This window comes from Ipomoea triloba, chromosome 8 (genome assembly GCF_003576645.1).
Source record: "Ipomoea triloba cultivar NCNSP0323 chromosome 8, ASM357664v1".
NCBI classification, from domain to species: Eukaryota; Viridiplantae; Streptophyta; class Magnoliopsida; order Solanales; family Convolvulaceae; genus Ipomoea; species Ipomoea triloba.
In genome coordinates, this window is record NC_044923.1 from 2,353,643 (window position 1) to 2,377,838 (window position 24,196).

Genomic DNA, 24,196 nt, shown 5'->3' on the forward strand with positions numbered 1-24,196 from the left:
TTTTGCTTGCGGAAAACATTTAAAAATGGATGGATTTCATTGTTTGGTTGAATTTGAAATGATAAGAAATTATGAATATAAAGATTAATACTCGGTATGTATTTAACACCAATAATAATAATAAATTATACATATATAATTAAGAAATGTTTTCCCCAACTTTAAGAAATTTCTTAATTCCATTAACCAAATAACATAAAGCAACCTTCCATGATTGTATCCCCTAGACCAATCTTGTGTGAAACAGATATTCTTACTATACCGTATTATTGGAGATAAAATTGAGTATTGAAAATATATTATTTTGTATAATCAAAGAGTTAACAGTTGCCTCCTGCGGCTCAAAACCACTCCCATCATTCATGTAGGAATGTAAACCGGGACACCGGGTGCCACTAGACCACAAGGTCTTTGACAATAATTTAATTATTTGATGACTCAAATTGTAGAGTTATGTATAGTATATTGTTCGTTTCAATTTTTTTTTTTATTTCATTTAAAAAAATAAATAAAAAAATCTACGTGTTGAACGCACCCAAAAACTAGCCCATGACCCAACCCTAATATTGTGAAGGTCCATACGTGAACCCATGATATGGCCCAAAAACTATTAACTATATCTACTTCTACGGCAAATTATTCTGTAGACTCGGGTTTATTTTGTAAGGTAGAACAACGTCTAAAAATACTGAATATTCACAATTTACATACTGCATGCATTATGGTGAAAGAGCAGTAGTGGGTATTCCATGCTAGTATCAATTCAATAACAAAATTTAAAAAAAAAAAAAAAAAAAACACACACACACACACAAAATCAAGTATTACACGCATTTATACTAATTCTAAAAATATGAACTTGAAAATGAACAAATGCAAAATGGGTGTGAAAATTGTTGATGAAATTGAACACGTTGCGACTTCAGTATTTAGATTACCTGCAGAACAAGAGATACTACTCATTAACCTTCTATATATATATAATAAATAATAATATTTTATTCAATAGTTCAACATGAAACAATTGTCATCTATGCTACCACCAGTAACACAATTGTACATGACACTACCAACAAAAAAGAAAAGGACAAATAGTGAAGATGATGATAATGACAATGCTACCCAAAAGAGGATTAAGAAAACTTAAAGAAATTCAAACCAAAAGTAGTACTCCGTATTTATTTAGACTATTATTTTTAGATTAAGTATTTAGACTATCATTTTTACAAAGTTGCAAACATTTATTTTAGTGATAATTATAATCAATCTCTTCTATACTATCTTACATTCATATACTTTGCATTTTAAATAAACAAATTTGACATTCAATTATCTATGTATGAACAATTCATTTAAGTAAATAATTACCACCAACATTTTTTTCTTCCCATTAGAATTCTAACTTTAATTTATTATAACTTAATAATTTTCTATTTAAGCCACCTTCTTTATGATAAATATGTAAATTTTAGATCACTATTAATCAATAACAATGTGAATTTTTGCACCGCCGGTTAAAATAAAACTAATTTCCAATAATTGATAAGTACTATATGGTACACTATGATGTACAACAACTATAAACCACTTGGTCACCTACACGCATGTGACACATATATATGTGACAACTTGGTAGTTTGGGGTTTGGGGTTTGGGTAGGGTCCATGTCATTTATTGGTAATATTTACTTAGTTGATAATGCAAATATAATAAAGAAAAGAGACACAAAATTGGAAATAATGATCGATCGAATAGAATATAATTTTTGTATCAAAAAGTTATGAATTTTATTTTTGTTAATATTCTCTTAATCAATTTTGTTTATTCAGTATACACTTGCCAATACCTTATTAATCAAGCTTGTTTACACATTACATACACTACTACATATTTCGAGATAGTGACTATGAATTTCTTTTATCATTAAAATAAATTAACAAAAAAAAAAAACAATATGGTGATTTGTGGTGGAAATTAAAATGGAGTAATATTGCATGGAATAAATTAAACTCGGAAAAAAAAAACAAAGAATTAATTTGGGTCTTGACTCTTGACCAAGTTTAGTACCACCAACCCTAAACAAATAATGAAATAACACATAAACGTGCACTATTGACTAAAATTGTACTAATGACTTTCGTCACATTACAAAATTAAAAGCATTATTGGTTTATTAATTTGATTGTTAGGATAAAACGCCTACCATTACACTAAAATTTATATTAGTAGCAAAGATGAATTGAAACTTTTTAAAAGAGAGAAAAGTGCATGTAGCGGCCTAGCGGGTGCACTAAGTAAATGGTAGACCTTATGCAATGGGCTTAATAACTAAAAAATATTGACAAAAGTTAAACTCATGAATATTTAGTATAATAATGATGTTTCACCCACTACCTTGAACCATTTTTAATTAAATTTTGGTGTTAATAATGAGTTATATATTCTCAAAAGTAATTCAAATTTGGCAAGTGAGCTACCTGGGACGACACTACCATACACCTACTCCTTATCTGTAAAGTAATAAAGTTGAGAGAATGACTTGTAATGAATGTGACTGCACAAATTAAAGAAATCCGTATTTATTTTGTTTGATGAGATGATGAAGAGAATTTAATTACAATTAATTAGTAAATACAATTACAATTTTTTTTTGACAAGAAAATAAATTAAACAAACTAGACTAGAAAACTACATAAAACATTTTCATTTTCAGTGTTTGGTTACATTTTAGAAAATTGTCTTGGTGTTTTTGGTTCATTTTCCAAAAAAAAAAATGAACAGAATTGTACAATTAAAAAAAATAAACAATGGTAAAGGGTTTCATAAATAAAAAATAAAAATAAAAAATAAGCCGAAAACCAAATCTCTGACTTTGAACGGATGGGAAACTAGTTTTTCTGGTTTCCGACATAAACCAAATTTCTGATTTTTGACAGTTTCCGTCAAAAATCACATATTAGTTCCTAACGAAAACCATTGATATGGATTCATCCGAAGATGGATCAAACTACATGAAATTTGATTAATATGTATTCTTCTAGAGTACAATATTTTATATAGACTAGACTAGAAGACTACATAAAATTCGATCTCTATTAATAAGCACCTTAATAAGGTTAAGTGGAAGTGGAAGTCCTCGTTATTTCCACATCATCAGAGCATACAAATCTTCAATAACTATTGGTTCTAAATAAATAAAACAGAAGACAACTATACATTGGACAAATAATCACCATCACTATGTGTGGGTGTGAGTATATATATAATCATTGACTTGTTCATCATTGTCTACAATATTTGTATGTCTTGAATACAACTCAATTGATCAACTAACTCAAAATAAATTTATAAGTTTTGAATTATTGCTAACACACAGAAAAGATAACTGTAATAAGAAGACCTTTTGGGATGGATTCGACTAAAAGGATGTCAAGAAAAATCAAACTTATGATATGAAAATCATGTCCCACCCATTTTGGGCCAAAAGAATGTTTTTAAATGTACTAAACTACGTATTCAATCTAGAAAAGTAATTCTAACTTTACTTTTCACTCCTGGTTCTAATTTCAACTTTTCTAGAAAATTTCAAGAACGTGCAGAGAATTTTTGGTTCTTAATTACCTAGTTTGGAGTATTATATTAAAACCTTTCTAGAATTTTTATATCTAACTCAATTTAAGATTTTTTTTAAAAAAATAAATCCAAGCATTTAGGATACACAAAATTAATTTAAATTTAAGAATAAAATTAACAATCTTCTTGATTGCCTTAATTGCAAGATGGATAAAGTTCTCTACTTTTAAAGTGAGGATTCAAATAAATTTCTCTATTTTTTAAAATCTTATAAAATTTTATATTAATTTCAAATAAATGCTCGGAAAGAAAGAAGGAAAATGAAGATAGATTCGAGAAATACCAAGTGATATATATATATACTACGTCATGAAATAGGAAATGGGAGTTTTATATTGCTAAATGATGAGAACAAAGTGATATGTTGATTAACTTTGAAGATTGGATGACGGTGTTGCATGCACTCTGATCGGTTGATATTGTTGACAAGTACGTATTAGAAATTGTAAGATGTATAAAGATGTTACAAATATACAAAGAATGATTTTCTTGAATCTATAGAAATATTGTGTTGACTCTTTTGCTCGTGACAACTAGCACACTCTAATAGGAGAATACAGATCAGACGACAACGCGTGTCAATTAGACAACATTGCGAGTCTATCAAAGGGCTATAATGAATTAATCTAATAGTGTCACATGCGTAACTGACAAAGTTTAAGCCGCTCGATGCAAGTGGGCATGGTTGCTAGCCTTCCTGACCACCTAATCTAGTCAGGGTACTTCAAAACATTATTCTCTTAAGTCTACTATTTGGATTCAATATGTCGCATAAAAATAAAATCTTACTGTGCACAAGGAATTTCTTGCTCCACTTTGAAAGGTTGTTTCACACGTATTGCTGCTGGTGAGACTTGATTCTGAGTTATTATTCCAAAATTTCATCCCGATGACCAACTGAGTTGTCGATGCCGATTGTTTATGGTGTTGGATGCTCCTGGATCTTGAAAGAGGTAGCATTGCAATGATTGTAGCATCATATCGCAATAATTGAGGGGAGGGGATGAAGTTGTTGGAAGCAGTGATGGATATGGGAGAAGTGGTTTTTCCAACAAAACTGGGGACTTGGGAAGAGGACCATGGTTTCTGACCACCTCTCTCTCTCCCTATTTTCTTGCCATCAACATCCTGTCATCATCACATGAATCATACCTCATATATATTGTTTTGACATTAATTGACCCCCCCCCCCTTCTCCCACCCACCCCTCAGTCCCTCACACTCCCCTACCATATGTTTCCACAATTTTTGGAGTTTTTTTTATTTATTTAATCTGCCAATTGCCCAACTTGTTCTGAACCATTTTGTCTCTCAATGAGTCCAATACTTGTATCCCATCCCTATATTGTTTAATTTTTATTGATTTATAAAAATTGTAATTTGCTAATGACCCTGTGGTCGAGTGGACCCTCTCAAATGAAAGATCATAGTAGGTTCGATGTGTGTACTGTGTAATAGTCAGTTTAAGTTAATTTTTTATTAATGCAGTTAGTTCGTTTATTGATCGGCGGCTTTTTTTAGATCACCCTACAATCAGGTAGGTTCAAGATTCATTGTCATCCAATCTATTTTTTTATATATATATCACTCATTAGTATTTATTGAAATTATATTTTATACGTGTCTTATCAAATTACTACCTTAAATATTAGTTATAACGCGTTTAATTTGTATTTGATAGGCCATCCATATGAAGGTGATATATACTCCATGGATGAGACGTACAATTTGGCATATTTTTGTCAAAGACTAAAGAGACAAAAAAAGTGTTTGTGTCCCAAATCTTGGAAAAAAAAGTGGGCAATTTTTATCATTTTTGGATTTCCTTCATGGCTGCATCCGCAATCTTCTTAACCTTGCAACACGGAGAGAATCTTGCCCTAGCTTAGCTAGATTGCAACTCCATCACCATCTCACTCTAATTACAATTAGATGTCCATTTAAAAGTAATATATGTGGCTTCAAAACTGATGGTGAAATGGACAGAACATGATTCCCATATTAAAATTCGATTCTTGTTAATATACTCTCGATCAAACTTGTCACATAGAGTCTTTCTAGGGCTATAACACGTGAGCAAGATTTTCCCAATGCATACTCCATCAGGCAACACTCTTGTATAATCATGTCAAACTATGCATAACAAAGGAGAGGTAAGCCATACTAAGAAAACCTTATGCGACTGAATTGCTGAGAGTGAGTTGGCAAGAGGGTATGCCACGCTCTTCTATTTTGGTTCATGGTTTATCCGGGGGAGAGAGATTGAGCTTCAATTCAAAAAATAGTGAATGGTCTTATCAATACATAAATGTATTCAATTGCGCTCATATTCATCACCATATTAGGTTCAAACAGATATGAAACACTTCACAGGTACAAGATATTCATATTCTACCTGACACTCCTTTCAAAAAAGAAAATGACATTTTTTGTTAAGTAAATCCGTAGTAGTATTTATAAATAAATAAATAAATAACTTTCAGCTTATATTGTTCTCACTTTTTTTTTTCTCTCGTAAACATTAAACAAGTAGAAGAAAGAAAAAGAAAATCCAAAAAGACTGCCTACACAGTAAAGAACTAATTCTTCCACCCAATTCAATTCAAACCACGTTGTTGAGATGTTGACTTTAATGTTTGGTGTTAAACTTCCCACTAATAGCAAAAAAGAAAAATGAAATATTTAATTATGAAATCCAATTTCACTATGAATAATTTTAGTAAAGTTGATATGCTAATAGCCTTTCTATGTGAGGATGTTGCCTGCATGCATCCTACATTATAAGATATTGTGTGTTTAGTTGTTAAAGATATTTATTGATTGGTTGATACTAATTAGATAAAGAGAGAGAAATAACCTTGATCTGTCATTTTTATGATTAATCCAAGAATTTCTAAATGCTCTAATTGTAGCTAGATTAATGGTAATTTTATGGTATGCATTTCTTATTGAGTGATACTATATTTTCCTTTTGATTTGTCCTCAAAATATTCACATTTTTTTAACCCAATGGGGTAGTTCAAGTGGCGAGTGAGCTCTCTTTGTGGGGAAGAATTTCGGGAGGACCCGAGTTCGATTCCCACAAGTGACGATTCCCTCTGTCCGTGTACACCCTTTCTGGGTATGCTTGTAGGGTTAAGGTTTAAGTTCGGGTAACTAAATATATGTTTAAGAGTCTCGAACATATAAGAGGTAGGTAAGAAGGCCAAAAGTCTCTCCTCTCTCGAACATGTCGGGCCATCGGCAAGCCCAACACGTGACGACATGCACAATCGAGTTCGGGAGTAGCTTCTCACTAGCCACGTGTACTAAAATTCCTGAATACATGCACAATCAAGCTCGGGAATAGCTTCTCACTAGCCACGTGTACTAAAATAGAATTGGACTAAGGAATTCCTGAATATTTACTAAAATAGAATTGGACTAAGGTCTCAAAGTGAAGTGTCCCAGCTCAGAATGATTGCCCCGACCTAAAATGGTCGGGCCGGTTCACAGACAATGGGGCCAAAGCAATCTTTGATTAGCATAGTTTTAGCCCTAGGTCAGGTGGGTTGAGACCATTGTCAATTGAGGTCGGAAATGACTCTTCTTAGTAATCTGACTGGGTATCGAATATTTGTAGGGTTGAAGGGAAAATCCTACTCGGATAATATTCTCCATCAATACGAGTGATTCTTTTCGTATTTGATTAATAAAATAATAAGTAGGTTCTATTTTAACATGGGGTAAGGTCGGCTAATAGCCTAATAGGCTAATAGCAGTAATCAATAAATAAAAATAATTTTATTAGTGCATTATTACAAAGTAAACTTTAAAAGGTAAAATCACAATCAAAACTCGGTACCATTTTGTCTCATTTTACTTGTATTATTTACTATTTATAATTAAATTAATTATTCTTTTCTCGTTTATGTTTGTACCAAATACGGTAAAAACAATGCCCCACAATACTTAATACAAACTGGTGCTGATGGACATCTAACTATCCTTTGAAAAAAAATAAACAAAAGAAGTTTCCATGCACCTACTGAAATCAGAAATCTGCACATAATTTATTATTGTCAATGGAAGAATTGTATTATAATAGAGAATTTATATATTTTTCTACAGTCATAGGGATGGACAACATTTATGAAGACCATAGGACTAGATAGCCCCCAAACATGACATAATTAACCCACGTGGCAATACTATATATTACTCTATATGTACAATTTTGTATTTAATTCGATTAACGAGTCTTTTCTTGAATTATTTATAATTTTATTTTTCATGATATTTGAATTAGTACTAGTGTATGAAATTTATATATTTAGAAATTAAATGAGAAATACTTTTGAATCGCGCATCTACCAACAGTTTTACTAGAAGGTCAATTATATATGTCATTATGGTGTGACCGACAAGCCACTTTAATTTACCGGTCAGTCATTACATCAACAGCTTATACGTGGTGTGACCAACCTAAAGCCACTTCACCAGCTTGTAGTGGTGTGACCGATTTGAATGTTTAACTCTAGCCATATTAGTTTTTCTATATAAGAGGGGGTTTGAACTCCTGACCTCTCCCGATCTCCATTAAACATACTTTCTCAAACTATATGTTATGGAACACTCAACTTGTACCATTTCTCTGTGGTCAAAATATTACTGGATACGATGAAGGCACGTTTTTTGTGTCTAACTTCATTTATTAAGGCTCTGAATGAGTATTCCATTGTAGATGCACTCCTGATGAGTGTTCCGTTGTCACTGTTGCAAAAATCTCCGCCTAGGCCGCCTAGGCACCCGCCTAGTCGCTAGGCGCTCCTAGACCGAGGCGAATTGCTCCCTAGGCGTCCGCCTAGGTGGCCGGCCGCGTAGGATGCCGCCTAGCACCTAACTCGGCCGACTGGGTCGAGTTGGCGACCGACTAGGCCGAATTTGGCCGAGTTAATTCGCCCAACTCGACAGAGTTAGCCAAGTTAACTTGAGCGATTAGGCCTTGTTAATTTTATTATTATATTTATATATATTTAAATTTATTTATTTATATAAGTAAGAGAAGTAAGAGATATATATATAATATATATAATAAAATATATGACATACACCCACACACATGAATTAATTTATTATTTTTATAGGTCGCCGCCTAGAACCGCCTAGGCGCCGTCCAGACCGCTTAGGCGCTAGGCGCTAGTCTACCGCCCGACTAGCACCTAGCGCCTACTGCAACCATGTCCGTTGTAGTTGCGCTCCAGATAATTGTTTCGTTGTAGTTGCGCTCTTGATGAATATTTCGTTGTAACTGTGCTTTTGATGTGTTTCGTTGTAGCTGATCCTGCGGCCAAAAATTTGGTCCATATATCAACATCGTGACGAAGTAACATCAAAGGAACTACATCTCCCCGCATTACCACCAACATCTCCCAAATTCCAATAATTCATATTTCATTTACTAATGTTATTAATTTTATATTTTAACTGATTAATATTAACATATGGAAGTTGTGATTAGAATTTAGTATTTTATTTTCTTGAAAATTGATTTCCAAAAATAAATTTTAAAAAAGGGAAAATTTGAAGAATAAAAAAAAATTAAAGAAATGGAAAAAAAAAAAACAAATGAAGTAAACAAGTCAACTAGTAGGGGATATTATTGGTCCATTTGTGAACCAAAGACCTTAGCTTAGGCAATTCATATTTAAAAATAAAATAATAAAAATTGGAAACTAACCCAAGTTGCCATTTATATATTAATATTAATATTAATAAAATGAAATGCTATCCTCTGCAATGTACTACTTATATCACAAGTTGGAAGATGGATAAATACATTTCTTTTAACCTAAATAAAAAAATAAATAAATAAATTGTGCAGTGGAGAAAACTGAAAAGTGGGTGGTTTTACTTTATTATAGAAGTTTGCAAATCCATCCCCCCTCATGGCCTCATCCATCTCTATGCTCTGCATGCCACCATTTTTGTTGTCTAATTTAACTGAATCTAAGAAAGTGATGTTCCTTCTGCCTCTCACCATTACTATTAGCCGCCATTTTTGCACTTAGCTCTAAGTCTGCACACATCTTCTCGAAAACTTGGATGGAAATCTATTTTTGGATTTTAAAAAATGGAAATTTTGTTCACTTTTTTGATAAGGGTACTAAAATTTAAAATATTTTTTTATGGAAAAAAGTTTCGCTTGAGATGTTATTAATTGATCAGTATTAAAATAGGAGAGAATCATTCTAAGCGTCTGCATATTTCGGTTTGAGAGTTTGAGAAGGGATAGATGATAATGACTCAACTGATCAACAGATGCTAAATTTTTGTTCGAGCTCCCCTCATCTCCCATACTGTCGCCGGTAAGCCTCGATTTGGTCCCTGGCCTTGTGATAAATTTTACCTCTGCGACTAGTTGAGCTACTCATGTGAGCTCAATTTGCATTTACTAGTTAGTGCAGTATAAGAAGAAATGAAATAAAAATGTCTAAGGAATGTGGTATCCTCGACTAGACATCTGAATCGTCGTTATATGTGAAGATTATTGATGTGATGTTGATCAAGTGACAACAAATGTAAGCACTGAGTTGACTCCGTGTAAACGAGGAGTATGATACGGACTTAAAATGCCTCATATAGTTAGAGTCTACTCAAGACACCTCGTGGTATGACAAAAAAAATGTAACCATTTATAATATGGTGATTGCGAGATGGCAAAGCATATATGACACCACTTTGGATAGAAATTTTCACAAGTGTCAAACATTTTATGGATATAGTTGTACTAAATACCTAGTCTCCCACTCCAAACAAAACACCACGCGCTAATCACACATCCCAAGTGGCAGCTAAAGCCGTGTTTGGGATTCCAAGTTGTAATATAATTGAAAACCCCATTTTCCCCCACTCTCCCCTACCTAGTAAGCCTATAAATACACACTCTTCTCCTCTTCACTCCACCAAAAAAAAAAAAGTATCCTCGTTTTTTGGTACGTCAATCTTGCATGGAGATTCCATCAATAATCTTCTACCTTTTGGCTTCCATTATCATCTTCACCTTTCTTCTTCTCCTCCGTTCAGTCTTCAAGCTCTTCTCTTCTCCCTCAGCCATGAAATTGCCCCTCCCACCTGGCACTCTTGGCTGGCCCTTCATTGGAGAAACCTTTCACCTCTACTCTCAAGACCCAAATCTCTTCTTCTCCGCCAAAATCAAAAAGTGAGTTAGTTCTTACACCAATGTCATTCTTCTCGTAATCTTTCTGGCCCACAAAAAGCGAAATTTCTGGTCCTAACAGCCTCACATTCTGTCCTAACAGAATTGTGGAGAGATAAATTAGTGCGGGTGTGCCCACCCCATTATAGAGTGAAAGTCTCAGGATGTACTTGATAGGGCTTGATCATGCATCTTTACATACAATGTCACTCAGAAACAAACTGATTACCCATGAGCAGTTCATTTTTCTTGTTGATAGGGCTCGATTTTGCGTCTTTACATACAATGTCACTCAAAAACTAACTGAATTACGACAGTTCATTTTTCTTGTTGATAGGGCTCGATATGCGTCTTTATATACAATGTCACGCAAAAACCAATTGAATTGCCCGTGGGCAGTTCATTTTTCTTTGTTTGATTTCTTGATGGTGATGGGGGAATGGTTTTTTGTAGGTATGGTTCTATATTCAAGACCCACATTTTGGGGTGTCGGTGTGTGATGATCTCCAGCCCGGCGGCGGCGAAGATGGTTCTGGTGACCAAGGCTCATCTCTTCAAGCCAACTTTTCCGGCGAGCAAAGAGAGAATGCTGGGGAAACAGGCCATCTTCTTCCACCAGGGAGACTACCATGCCAAACTCAGAAAGCTTGTCCTCCGAGCATTCATGCCGGAATCCATCAAACACTTCGTCCCCGCCGTCGAATCCATCGCCACCAACACCCTCCATTCCTTGCAGGGAAGACTCATCAACACCTACCAAGAAATGAAGACAGTAAGTTCAAAAACAGAGCCTCCACTTTTTCTAAATTTTTTTATCACTAACTAGGGCCCACAGAATAAATCCCGCTTCTTGTGACCTGACCAGCAAAAAATCATAAGGATGTAAAGCTGATAAGCTCAAACCAAAAAATCAATAATGACCTTATTTGGTAAAATAGTTGATTTGTCAGTCAATTTTGACTTATTAACCATTTTTAGCTGATTGACTTGGTTAAAATCATATAAATGTTGGGTTAATCAGTTTTTTTAACTCTAAAATATTAAAATTAATAAAGATACTAAAAACAATTTTTTCAATTAATTTTTTGAAAAATGGAATTATACCGAACAGTTATCGGCTAACAGCTAATTTACCAAAAACCTTTATACAATTAGTTATCATACCCTCTAACCAAATCAGCTAACATTTATTTATCAAATATAACCAATAATCATTGCTCGAGTGACGGGTTAAAACCAAGAAAGCCAATAGACGACCGCTTTCACTAATGATTACCGAATCAACAATATGACCGTGTTGAATTGCCAGAATTCAACCACTTTTGTTTCTTGAATTCTTTGCTCATTGTTAGCTTAACCAATGATTTGTTTTTTTTTTTTTGCAGTACACTTTCAATGTGGCGCTGCTTTCCATACTGGGAAAGGACGAGGTTGTCTACCGGGAAGATCTGAAGAGGTGCTACTACATTCTCGAGAAAGGCTACAACTCCATGCCGGTAAATCTTCCGGGAACGCTCTTCCACAAATCCATGAAAGCCCGAGCGGAGCTGGCGAAAATCCTGGCCAAAATCCTCTGCATTCGAAGGCAATCAAGCGAAACCCACAATGACTTGCTGGGATCTCTCATGGCCGACAACGAAGGCCTCACCGACGACCAGATTGCCGACAATATCATCGGAGTTATCTTCGCCGCCCGCGACACCACCGCCAGTGTTCTCACTTGGATCCTTAAATTCCTCGCTGAAAACCCCACTGTCCTTGAAGCTGTCACAGTAAGCTCCCATGCCAATTCTAATGGCAATCTCACTATTAATTTTACCCTTTTAGTTGTGACGAAACACGTCATTCAGTCGTCTTAACTACATAAAACGCACCTTTCGGTCTTAATTAAGACAGTCGAAACACATCATTCAGTCTTAACTGAATAAAACGTATGTTTTAGTCTTAACTAAAACCGAACACATTATTCAGCCTTAATAGAAACAGAATAAGTCAATCAGCCTTAATTAGTTGGAATAGAACAAGTTATTTAGCTTTAGACGAAAGTACCAAACAAAACACTGACATTCAGTCTTATTGAGATGTAACACATCGTTCAGTTTTAGTTAAGACAGAACACATTATTCAACTTTAATTGAGACAGAATGCATCATTTAGTTGTTTTAACTTTTAAGTATAGTTTTGTGGTTACGTGATAAGCATTTAGTTAAGACGGGAACACTTTATTTTGTCCATTTGTAGGTTGAGCAAGAGGCTATTATGAGGAGCAAAGGGGAGAAGGTTTTGAGTTGGGAAGATACAAAGAAGATGCCAATTACTACAAGGGTAATTCAGGAAACACTAAGGGTGGCATCAATCTTGTCTTTCACTTTCAGAGAAGCTGTGGAAGATGTGGAGTTTGAAGGTCAGCTTGACAAAGTCAAAACTACCCATTTCTTGCCTGGTCAAACTTTATTCTGGGATTCTGATGTCATAATTCATGCTAATATTCCATTTTTTTTCTTGAAAAAAATAAATTCAGGGTATCTCATTCCAAAAGGGTGGAAAGTGTTGCCTCTCTTCAGAAACATTCATCACAGCCCAGATCATTTCCCAGATCCAGAGACATTTGATCCTTCAAGATTTGAGGTAAAAATCACTTTTTTAAGGATTCTTGTTTTCTTAAATTCCTTGAACTGAGACAACCCTTTTTTGCAGGTTGCTCCAAAACCCAATACTTTTATGCCATTTGGCAATGGGGCCCATGCATGCCCTGGAAATGAGTTTTCCAAGCTGGAGATTTTGGTTCTTGTACACCATCTGACCACAAAATACAGGTGGTCTATGGTGGGCCCACAGAATGGGATTCAGTATGGGCCCTTTGCTCTTCCCCAGAATGGATTGCCCATAAATCTTTATCTCAAGGATTCACTCAACTCATCACATTGAGATATGCTTCAAGAAAAATGGTATCAGTGTAGCATAGTTAGTCAAAATCCCAAATTTACTGTTGATATAATGTATCAAAGTCCGCAAGGCAATGAATGGAGAGACACTAATTTAAAAACATAGCTCAAATGTTTATTAAGCAATCTCTTCCAGTCAATAGATCAAAATCTAACCCAAAAAAGAGTACATGCATAAAGAACTGCTAAGCATTGTTGGTTTAAAGAACACTGAAATTCAATCACAGTAATGTATGAAATACTCCAAGAACTTCCCGGTCGAGATCGAGCACAAGGGAAGACTATATATATATATAGTTCAGCTGCCCCTGCACTTTCTCTACCAGGCTTTACTATCTACACAAAACTATATTGCCATGCAACTGATACAAACAACTCGAGGTTAGGTAGGGTAGCCTAACCCCGTCTCTGGTTTCTCCAGCGGGATTGTTTTTGACATAAAAATAAATGTCTCCATCTTTGCAAGCCGCTTGGGGAACCAGGTTGCTTAACTCTGTGTAATCTGAAGAAATTTCGATTCAACTTTAACGAGCATGTCCAAGAAATTGGAATCTATCCAAGTAGGTCACTGAACAGGTTGGGATTCTGAGTTGATGGTGTTACGCCCATTTGCCTCACGAGAGCGTCCTTTTCTATAGCGTCTCTAAGATTTGGTCCCTTGCTATTTTGTGATGTCAGCTGTGGTGTTGTATTTCCTCCATGACCGTTTCTGTCAGATGCATCGGAAAATCCAAACATGAGATTTGTGTTGCCGGTGCCAGTCGAAAGAGGGTTTATAACTCCACCTTCACTCTGCCCACTTGAAGTCGCATCTCCATAAAGGGACATGAAATCGGCCATTTTAGTACTGCTAACTCCGTCAGATCCTTGAGCGGAAGAGCTTTGGCTGAGATCAAGAAGGGATTCCAACTGTTTGAAAGGATCCAGGGGTGGTGCACTACTACTAGTTGGTTCCCCCAAGTCGAGCAAGTCGGGAGGCGGTGGCTGAGGTGTTGTTTTTACTGCGCCACTATCAGAAGGCGCACTCTTCTCCATGTGTGGCTTGTCTGCAGTACGGCTGTTGGGCTTTTGAGCCTTGTGGGTAGCAGAAGCATGCTTTCTTTCAGATTTCGATGTGCCCCCAAAAAGTGAAGCAGCAAGTCTTTGTTTTTCTGGATCAATCTCTACTTGCTGCTTTCTTGAATCATTCAATACAGGTGCTTTTGAGCTCAAACTGCTCACATCTCGTTGTGATGGTTGCGTAGCTCCACTCTGAGTCTTTACGACACTGGAGTCTGAAGTAGAGGGCGCAGCAGAGTAAGAAGGTTTCCCCCACTTTTTCTGAACACCATCAAGACGGAGCTTGACTTCTGAAGAGCCTGAATCAGAAGCAGAAGGTTTTGATACCACAGTTTCATAGACGTCTCCATGATAAGATGACTGGGGCACAGGAACAAGCTCAGTTGAGGACGATAGTGAGACAGGAGAGGCTCTCGATGGCTGTGAGGGTTTAGGAAGCTCATAAGCTTCAAATCTCAAAGAATGGGCATAAGTTCCATTCTGTTCTTGATTCCTAAAATTGGCGACGCCCGACATTCCCGAACGTTCACTCTCAGGAAGATAAGGTTGAGCACCCTTTTCCAGAGACTCTTGAACATAAGCATTAAGGAATGAGAGGCTCTTATCAACCTGCATAAGAATTATTAAATATATCAAGTGGGAGCTTACAAAAAGCATTGCATATATTGCCTGAATAATTTTTTTTCCTACAATGAACAGCGATCTAATTATGCAGATCTTATAACCAACAATTACGATGTGAGGGAAAGCATTTCTTAATACAGCTAGGTTAGACTCATTTTTGCCTTGAACACCAGGATAATACTAGACAAACAAATTGTTCAGGGAATCAGGGATGTAGACAGGTTGATAATTGTCATTACCTCAATATCTTCACAACTTCCATCCATTGGCATTATGTTTTCAAGAGTGCGAGCGTCTAAACCAATGACAGCTTGAAGTTCATAAGCACGTTGCTGTAAATCTGTTGAATGTGATGCTAGTAATTCCTCAATGAACGATTGACACTGCAGAGAAGAAATAGCTTAGCAGTTGGCAAGCATATTCTTATCTTTGAAATATAATAAACAAAATAAACCACATAGTGATGTATAGCATCCAGAAAACCCCAGCCCTCTTCACATAGGTTAGTTTTTGAAAGCAATGTGCAAAGAGATGATTTTACATACAGAAGCTAGCAAACATGGGAATCAAAATTATAATGACTTCAAGGAGTTCTATTTACTTAGGAATCAAAAGGCATCTTAAACAAATTTGAGAATCCAACAGATTGGTGTAAACACAAAAGATAGCAATATAAAACACCTTACCTCAGACAAAATGTCAATTTTTCTTCCAGCTGCTATTTCAAAGGAATATATTTTCGTAAGTGCTGATATTGCATAGGCCTGAAAAGTAAACAGAAAATGATAACCTCAATGGTGCCTCATAACAATCAATAATTGAATATACAAAGTAAAATAAAATTACATAATTATCGTAATTCACACAAAATGTCCCAGTGAACAAGGTCAATGTTCAAAAGAGCAAATCAGGCATAGAACTTGCACATCACAATCTCTGAAAGTGTATGTTTATTCATCCCGATATAGCATTTAATCTTTTTATCCATATTTTAGCTCCAAAAAGATATTCAAACCCTCTTTCAGCTCCCTCGCTCCTTAAAACAAAAGCCAAATATTGCCTTCAATCAAGCTCTAAGGTTTTGGTTGTGATCATAGTACCAATGTTAAATTATGAGGAGACTGATACACCAGCAAGGTGAAAAGGTAGTGATGACTCAAGTTCAATGAATACTCAAGGTCAAGATGTAATCTTCACGTTCGTCATGTGAAATAAGAGTAATTCAATATCTTTGTGGTTAATCCGTATACAGTGTCCATGAGTAAACCTAACAAGCTTATAACAGAACCTTAAACATTTACTGCTTTACTAAAAGAACATGAGGTTATTTAAGACAAAATAAAGCGCAAAAAATTGATTCAGGGTAGAGAAAAAGAATGGCATACCCTGACAGTGTCATCAGTTGAATGTGCCTCTGCAATATCACATATTTTCCCAGTTATATAGGCAGCAGAGTACTTCCCATCAGCAGTTCCATATTCTCCCAAGACCCAACAAATGACCTGCAAGTCATGCAAAAGCAATCAAATAGCATTCATTAAATTGACTTGTCAAATTTAGGAGGAAAATGGAGTTGTGTCACTTGTGTGTGTAGTAACTTATAACTTAAATAAGAGGGAAGATAAAATATACTCCACATCTTCATCATGGATGAAAAGTTCTATTAAATGTTTGAATGTTCAAAGAACCTACTTGAAGAAATGCAGAGGGAAGTTTTGGTTCTCCCATGATGCGCAAATATGATTCAACCTGCAGTCAGTCAAAAATTGGTTAACAAAAAATAATGTAACATAAAGGGGACCATTTGATTTATGGATCACAGGGAAATATAAAAATCCCATGCTTGGCTCTGTTTTACACGAAATTATTAGGTGAGCCTCCACCTAATCCCAACTGTGGGTTAGAGATGGGAAGGAGGTTGGATTGAGGGGATGGTTAGTGAAAGGATTAATAGTTTTGAGCAAAAGAAGCCCTTAATATTTATCTAAGGATGAATAATATAAAAGAAAATGGAACTGCATAAATTATAAAGTACAGGTCTTTGATGCAGGAATGCATAGCAGAACATGCAATACCATACATCCAACATAATAACAAAAAACTAATCATTGTGCTCTTAAACCAGTGGTCAGTGTCAAATCAACAATGTAGTAAACAATGCGGCTAGTGTTGGGTTTAAGTATCAAGACCAGAGAAGTTGGTTCTGTCTTTCAAAATTTTAAGCACAGAATTGGTTTACCCTCCCCTATTTAAACTTGTGAATATTAGTATAAATAACCATGATTAAGAAAAAAACAGAATGTTATAAATATACACACAAATAAATAGTCAAAGCATGCCACTGAATGAATGGTATGATAGTTTCTAAGTAATTCTACTCAAAACTGCAAAGACATGGATAACTTCTAACTGAAGAAAATAATCAACACAGTTAGTCTAGTTAAAGAAATTTACTAAAAGATGCTCAAGATGACATGGATTATAGATGGATAGTCAAAAGATGTTAAAAAGTACATACAGCAGAGGATCTCAGCAGACTGTCAGCGCTATTATCATCTTCTCCAAACCCTTCAGCAATCAGTCTCATCAAATTATGTGCAACCTTTACATTCACCAAATCTCCTGCATGCTCAAATACTTTATTCATAGTCTGTAAAATAAAACAGTTAAAGCAGCAGACAGTCAGAAGCAGAAAAATATAGCAGTACAGCCAGTACTGCATTACTAAGAAGACAGTGAAGTACAATCTTGCACTACTGAATAACCAACCTGAATAAACCATTGATTGCTTGGGGCAAATTGTTCTGCAAGTTCAACACATCTGGATGCTATTTCAGTTTTGTAATGACTATCATTTAAGCTAATCATGTAATCAATCATGCGGTCCACAATCACTTCCACATTTGACGATTTTGTCATTTTATAAAGAAGTTCAAAAGTTTTTCGCTTTAGGGTGTCATCTGGATCCTGTATCATGCAGAAAAATCAACTTCAGTGTAATTAAGCAAATGAAAGCTCCTACTATCAAAAAGGAATGTGAGACATTTATTTTAAAAAGAAAAAACTCTCTGCATTTCTTCAATAAAATGAAGAAATGGGAAAACTTTATCAAGTAATTTCATTAAAAAGTACCAAGAAGGGGCCAAAAAGGTACTCATGAAAGTATCATCCTATTAACCTATGCACCACTTCCATAGAGGGCACAAATGGATAATTTAAAAGAAGTATCCTGTTTTAGTGTTACAAGAAAACCAATTGTTCTCTTTGTAAAGCCTAAACTTTGGAGATTCTTTATAGAGTGTTGCCCAACTTCTACTTTTTGAGGAGGATATGCACCAAAATAAACAGTGCCAAATAAGCATTTAAATGCAGGAACCATAGTAGCTAATTTGTCCACACTAAGCACTAAGGAGAGGGAGAAAAAGATGCAAATCAAGGTTCTATTATGCCAATAGGTTCAGAGCAAGAATTATAAACTATAAGAGCATGAAGAGAAACTCAAATGAGTGCCTCCAAAGTACCAGCAACTGAAAAATAACAGTTCTCACCTCTAAGCAATCTATTACAGCCAGCTGGTGTTGCTCTGCAATTTCTGGGCTGATCTTTATCAATCTTCCAAGTGCATCAATGCCCAAATACTTAAGATTATGGCTATCACTCTGTCCACCATGTAGAAACAGAAATTAATCATGACATTAAAGGGAAAAAAAATCTCCAGAAGAAGAAGGAAAAATAAAAATAAAAACAATCTCCAGAAGACAAACTTTCAAGAATTTGGCAATTGCATCGGCTGCAGATTCTAATAGCTTGGGGCTAGGATGGATGGAGGAAACACAGCATATGCATTCATATAGAATAGCATTTCCTATATTACTTGTTGAATCGCACTTTCTCATTACGTCAGAAATAATGGTATACATGTGTTCACTTGTCTTTTTGTCACCACACCCCAGTAGTGCCAAAATTTTCAATAATTTGATCTGCACAGTAACAGTGAAGATAATCATTCAGTAAAGGAAATATTAATCCAGGAAACAGAGAGATAACAAGTGAACAAACAGGAGAGCAATATATGAAATGTCAAAGACTATTCAAACTGCATACAATCATATGGCACATTTTCACTACTGAAAATCAGAGGCATAGAATTCTATCTATATACCTGAATGAATGGTGCAGGTGTCTGATGATAATCATAGCTCTTTGGCAATCTCCGTTCAGCTACTTGCTTAAGAATGCTTACAAAGCTGGTCACTAAATCCTTATAGGAATCAACATCAAATGTAATAAGATCTAAAAGAGGACAGAGAGTAGCACCCATAACTCCAGGATCATTATCGCAGAGCTTCTGCAGCAATGATAAAATTTAAGAACAGCATAAGTTCAAGTAAAAAGGACATGCTCATAGTATAATAAAACTTAAAGCACATTGTTTTCAGACTTTTAAGAGTTAGCACACTGTAATTGGAATAAATGCCATTGAAACACATTCTGGTAATAAAATCTTGTACTCCACTACTCCATATTACTTTAATGCCCACATTCCCTTTCCATTCATCATCCCCTGGAAAATGAATATAAAGCTGCTGGAGAACTATCAAATGGAGAGAGAGGCAATTCAGCAGCAGTTTCTACACTAAAGCAGCTTTTCATTTCTGATAGCATTTCACACGGCTTAATTCAGTTTCACATAGTTCACTACTTAAGTCAATGCTCAAAAAAGGACCTTTGCAGGTGTGACTGCTACAAACCTCTTACGATTTCGAAATAAATACTAAAATGCAAACACATTTTGGCCTTGAAAGTTGAAGCCTTTCCTATCACTAGTAATGCATTGTTAATTCAGTTAATTCAGTTTACCACAGTTCACTACTTAATTCAATGCTCAAAAAAGGACATTTTCAGATGTGATTGCTACAAACCTCTTATGATTTCGAAATAAATACTAAAATGCAAGCACATTTTGGCCTTTGAAAGTTGAAACCTTTCCTATCACTAGTAATGTATTGTTAATTCAGTTAATTCAGTTTACCACAGTTCACTACTTAATTCAATGCTCAAAAAAGGACCTTTTCAGATGTGATTGCTACAAACCTCTTATGATTTCTAAAATAAATACTAAAATGTAAACACATTTTGGCCTTGAAAGTTGAAACCTTTCCTATCACTAGTAATGTATTGTTAGACATTCGAAAAGGATGCACCTTCCGGAAGTTGGAGATGAGGTGATGTACAGAAGATGGGGACTTCTGGTAAAACCGGTGGAGTGCCATGACAGCCTTTTTCCTAACAGCCTCCTTGGGGTGCCCCAAGAGCTCCGTCACTTGAGGCAGCACTGCGGGGATTGTCTCCTCATTAATCAATTTACAAACGGCATTGAGCGCAGCACAAACCACCAAGTAATTATCCGACTTCAAGTCCTTCTGAATGGTGTTGACGATCAAGATAATCAAATCATGGTCCTCATTCAGGAACAACGTAACCGCGAGGTATCCAGTTCTCTTGAGCAACAAACTATCGTCGTGCGTCATCTTCACGGCGTGGATGTATCCGAAAGACGCATCGTGGCCCAGCATCTCCACATAGACCAGCCGAATTATGTACTCCTTCATCTTCCTCTTCGGAATATCCGGCTCCACGATTCGCCGCTTCAGCGTCTCGATCTCGCTGAGCACGATGCGGTCCTCCTCCGCCTTGGATCGGGCCTCGCCGATCGACTTTATTAGGTCCAGGAATTCCTTCGACTGTCCGAACCCGCCTTGCGACCCCATTGCGAGCTCCCGCCCGATAGTCTTCAGCTGCTCCATCCTCGATTCCCGGCCAAATTTTAAACCTCCGATCAGAATCCCACCCTAATCCGATTTCCAGATCCTCAAATCCTCAATTCGGATCCTGGATTGAAGATGAGGTTTTGGAGCTGGGTTTAGGGCTTCAAATTTGGGCGATCTAATCCGAGTATAGTGTTTTTTACTTATAATTTATAAATATAATATCTGCAAAGTGTATGAACACAGAGAGAAGAAGAAGCAGAAGAAGATATGATGAAGAAGACGACGATGAATCACCTCTTGTGAGGGTGAAAGAGTAGAAAACACGTGGAAAACAGGTTGGGTTCTCTGCTGGGGCCTCCTCTCCTCGGTGGTTATGGCAGGTGAAAATCGCAGATTTTTTAACTCACAACGGAGAAAATAAGGAGAAAGACAGAGTTAAAAAGGTAAAACACAAATGCTACATTTTACGTAAGAAGTTACTCTCCAACATAAACTCATTCTATTCGTTTGGTTTTATGAATTTAATTTGATTACCCACTTGACTACGGTTGGCAACTTGGCACCAAATTGGAAGTTGTGGGTTCGAGTCTCATTAAAGATTATATATTGACTCTTTGTGCTTTAATAGGTTAAAAAAGTAGAAGCGATATATTGACTATTTGTGTTTCAATAGATTGAGAAAATACTTACGAACAAATACTGCATAGTTGATACAAATTTATTGATTTTTTAGTTAAACTGATTTTATTTTCTTGTGATTTGTATAAACTATGATTATAATGCGATAGAAATAACAATTCAATCTGACCCTAATAGAAAAACTCGGTCCCTACCCCAACGAGATAGCAAACAAAGAATTTTTTTGGAGGAACGGGACAGGGATGGAGAGAGTTTCCCCATCCTGTAGGGGACGAGGACTATGACAGGGCTTTTACCTGCACTTCAACCCTAAATTGTTGAAATACATATATATTATATATAATATAATATTTATATAATTAGATGTAGGAAAATTTACATTTTTCGTCTCTAGTTGTAGAGTAATTGAAGAATTCGTCTTTATATTATCGGTTGTGCTCACTTTTCAGCCCTAAGATATAATTGGCGTTGCACTTTTCGTTCTTTTATTAACTTTTCTTACTTACTTTTCATTCATAAGATATACTAGTGCTGCAAATTTCGCCCTTAATGTTTTATAAGTAAAGGGACTAAAAGGGTCATCATTTTTAGTTATTGAGTAATCGATGAAGCAATGTTGTTGGCCATTCTGTTATTAACTAATAATAACAAATTTAATTCCTATGTCATGGTGTTTTTAGAGCATCACTGGGCGCGCTTGTTACACCTGACGCGACTGATTTGCGTTGCTACATTGGATTCCATGTGTGCCCGTCACTGTTCCAAAAATCATACTTTGCACGCCATCTTTTTCTTCTCTCTCATTGCTTCTTTTTCATCCATGTAAGATTTTATTATACCAAAAACTCCAAAATGTTCACTAGTAAAAATGCTCTTAGTCTTCATAACTCATTGTTAACCAGGGATACTAGTGTAACTTTACTATTTATTTTTTCATGCGTTCAAAATAACGCTCAAACCCCACACTATAGTGAGTAGAAACGTTGGCCATTATATAAAGACACCCTAATCGTTGTCCTCTATTGCACCAAATTTGAGATGGGTAATACTTCACTGGAATAATTAGTAGTAATTCAGCCTTTCACACAAGGAAGCACCAGTGGTCTAGTGGTAGAATAGTACCCTGCCACGGTACAGACCCGGGTTCGATTCCCGGCTGGTGCACATCTCCTGAAACAATGATGAAAGCTGCGCGATAGTGGTGATTTGGGTCGCCACGGTTTGCCCGACGATAACTTTTTATTTTGCCAAATTAGCACCTATATGTCATCCCAAGTCTCCATGATGGTTTGGTTTATTTGTTTGCCAAAGATGCAATAAAGATAGAATGATGGTTTGGTTTATTTGTTTGCCAAAGATGCAATAAAGATAGAATTCACCAATCGAATTTGATAAAAATACATAAATGAAGCTTTTCACATAGACAATTTAAAGTATATTGTATATATGTATATAATATTGAAAATCTAATATAAGACAAAATATTTTGTGGGTACACAAAAAAAAGAAGCTAATCTTTTAAGTATTTATTTAATTTGAATATAAACACTTTATTGTTTTTTCAATAATTAATAAATCCTGATGAACGACTGAGATAAATCATTACTTTTTGCATGAGAACTCTGTTTATTTGTGTTCGATTTTATTTGTTTTGTTCTTTTTGATTGAATACATTTTTGTGTGCCTAAAAAAGAATTTCAAAAGTATTCATTTATGCCATTATTTAAGATCACATATAGAAAAAAAAAAAACTCATAAAAAATATGTCTTAAACGATTACTATAAAATCACTTCTACTTTTTACAACAAAGCACCGGTGATTAGCACTCACAAATGTGATTATTTACTTAAAAGTTATAAATTTATATAATTGGACACCTGATCACGACATTTTTTTTTATAAATAAATTGCCGGCATTGACAACTTTTTTTTTGCCCACATTGACAACTTTTTTTTTTTTTTAAAAAACCCACATTGACAACTTAGTTGTTAACAAAAGGTAAAGTTTAAGAATAATAATTTAGAATTGAGTCTTACCAACATGAAGTAATCTCTTAAAATGAGAAGACTCTTGGCGTACAAATTCTAATTTCTGTATTCAAATATCATGTTCTCATATGATTTATTGAATTGGGACATATTCAACATTTTGGAACAATTATTTATAAATTGGTTTTCAGGAATGTTTTCAAAAAAAAAAAAAAATTGGTTTTCAGGAATGTTTGTAATAGATATTGATAGTCGTGTAGGCCACGCCCTACTCGAGACGCGAAAGTCTGCGACTGCAAGTCACCGCCTTCGTGTGTAGGTCACAAACCGGACAGAC

The 24,196-nt window shown here is 35.4% G+C and overlaps 2 protein-coding genes and 1 non-coding gene across 4 annotated transcripts; 2 read left to right on the plus strand and 1 right to left on the minus strand.

Annotated features, from left to right (window-relative positions):
• Positions 1–10,595: 10,595 nt before the first annotated feature.
• Positions 10,596–13,879, plus strand: LOC116028057 (abscisic acid 8'-hydroxylase CYP707A2). Of its 2 annotated transcripts, XM_031269851.1 has the most exons (6): positions 10,596–10,834; positions 11,285–11,603; positions 12,217–12,603; positions 13,073–13,235; positions 13,353–13,459; positions 13,529–13,879. In XM_031269851.1, the coding sequence occupies exons 1-6, from the start codon at positions 10,623–10,625 to the stop codon at positions 13,757–13,759; spliced, it is 1,419 nt and encodes a 472-aa protein (XP_031125711.1). In that variant the 5' UTR covers positions 10,596–10,622; the 3' UTR covers positions 13,760–13,879. The 2 variants fall into 2 exon arrangements, with proteins under 2 accessions (XP_031125711.1, XP_031125710.1); XM_031269850.1 differs by having other exon boundaries at positions 13,073–13,459.
• Positions 13,880–13,906: 27 nt separating this feature from the next.
• On the minus strand, positions 13,907–21,587 carry LOC116028056 (AP-4 complex subunit epsilon). The gene is made up of 11 exons (XM_031269849.1): positions 20,664–21,587; positions 19,622–19,807; positions 19,224–19,439; positions 19,008–19,118; positions 18,229–18,426; positions 17,978–18,109; positions 17,152–17,208; positions 16,845–16,961; positions 16,146–16,223; positions 15,699–15,842; positions 13,907–15,444 (listed from the first exon to the last, which is right to left on the minus strand). The coding sequence occupies exons 1-11, from the start codon at positions 21,264–21,266 to the stop codon at positions 14,329–14,331; spliced, it is 2,958 nt and encodes a 985-aa protein (XP_031125709.1). The 5' UTR covers positions 21,267–21,587; the 3' UTR covers positions 13,907–14,328.
• A 1,375-nt stretch (positions 21,588–22,962) lies between these two features.
• TRNAG-GCC lies at positions 22,963–23,033 on the plus strand. Its single transcript has one exon. It is a non-coding gene; the product is annotated as a tRNA-Gly (tRNA).
• The last annotated feature ends 1,163 nt before the right edge of the window (positions 23,034–24,196 follow it).

Coding starts and splice junctions, on each gene's coding strand:
- LOC116028057 (XM_031269850.1), top strand. CDS start 10,623: ATGGAGATTCCATCAATAATCTTCTACCTTTTGGCTTCCATTATCATC. Junction 11,604..12,216: donor CCTACCAAGAAATGAAGACA/GTAAGTTCAAAA, acceptor TTTTTTTTGCAG/TACACTTTCAATGTGGCGCT. Junction 12,604..13,072: donor CTGTCCTTGAAGCTGTCACA/GTAAGCTCCCAT, acceptor GTCCATTTGTAG/GTTGAGCAAGAGGCTATTAT.
- LOC116028056 (XM_031269849.1), bottom strand. CDS start 21,266: ATGGAGCAGCTGAAGACTATCGGGCGGGAGCTCGCAATGGGGTCGCAA. Junction 19,440..19,621: donor CACCTGCACCATTCATTCAG/GTATATAGATAG, acceptor GTTACTGTGCAG/ATCAAATTATTGAAAATTTT. Junction 16,962..17,151: donor TTCCCTCTGCATTTCTTCAA/GTAGGTTCTTTG, acceptor CATGACTTGCAG/GTCATTTGTTGGGTCTTGGG.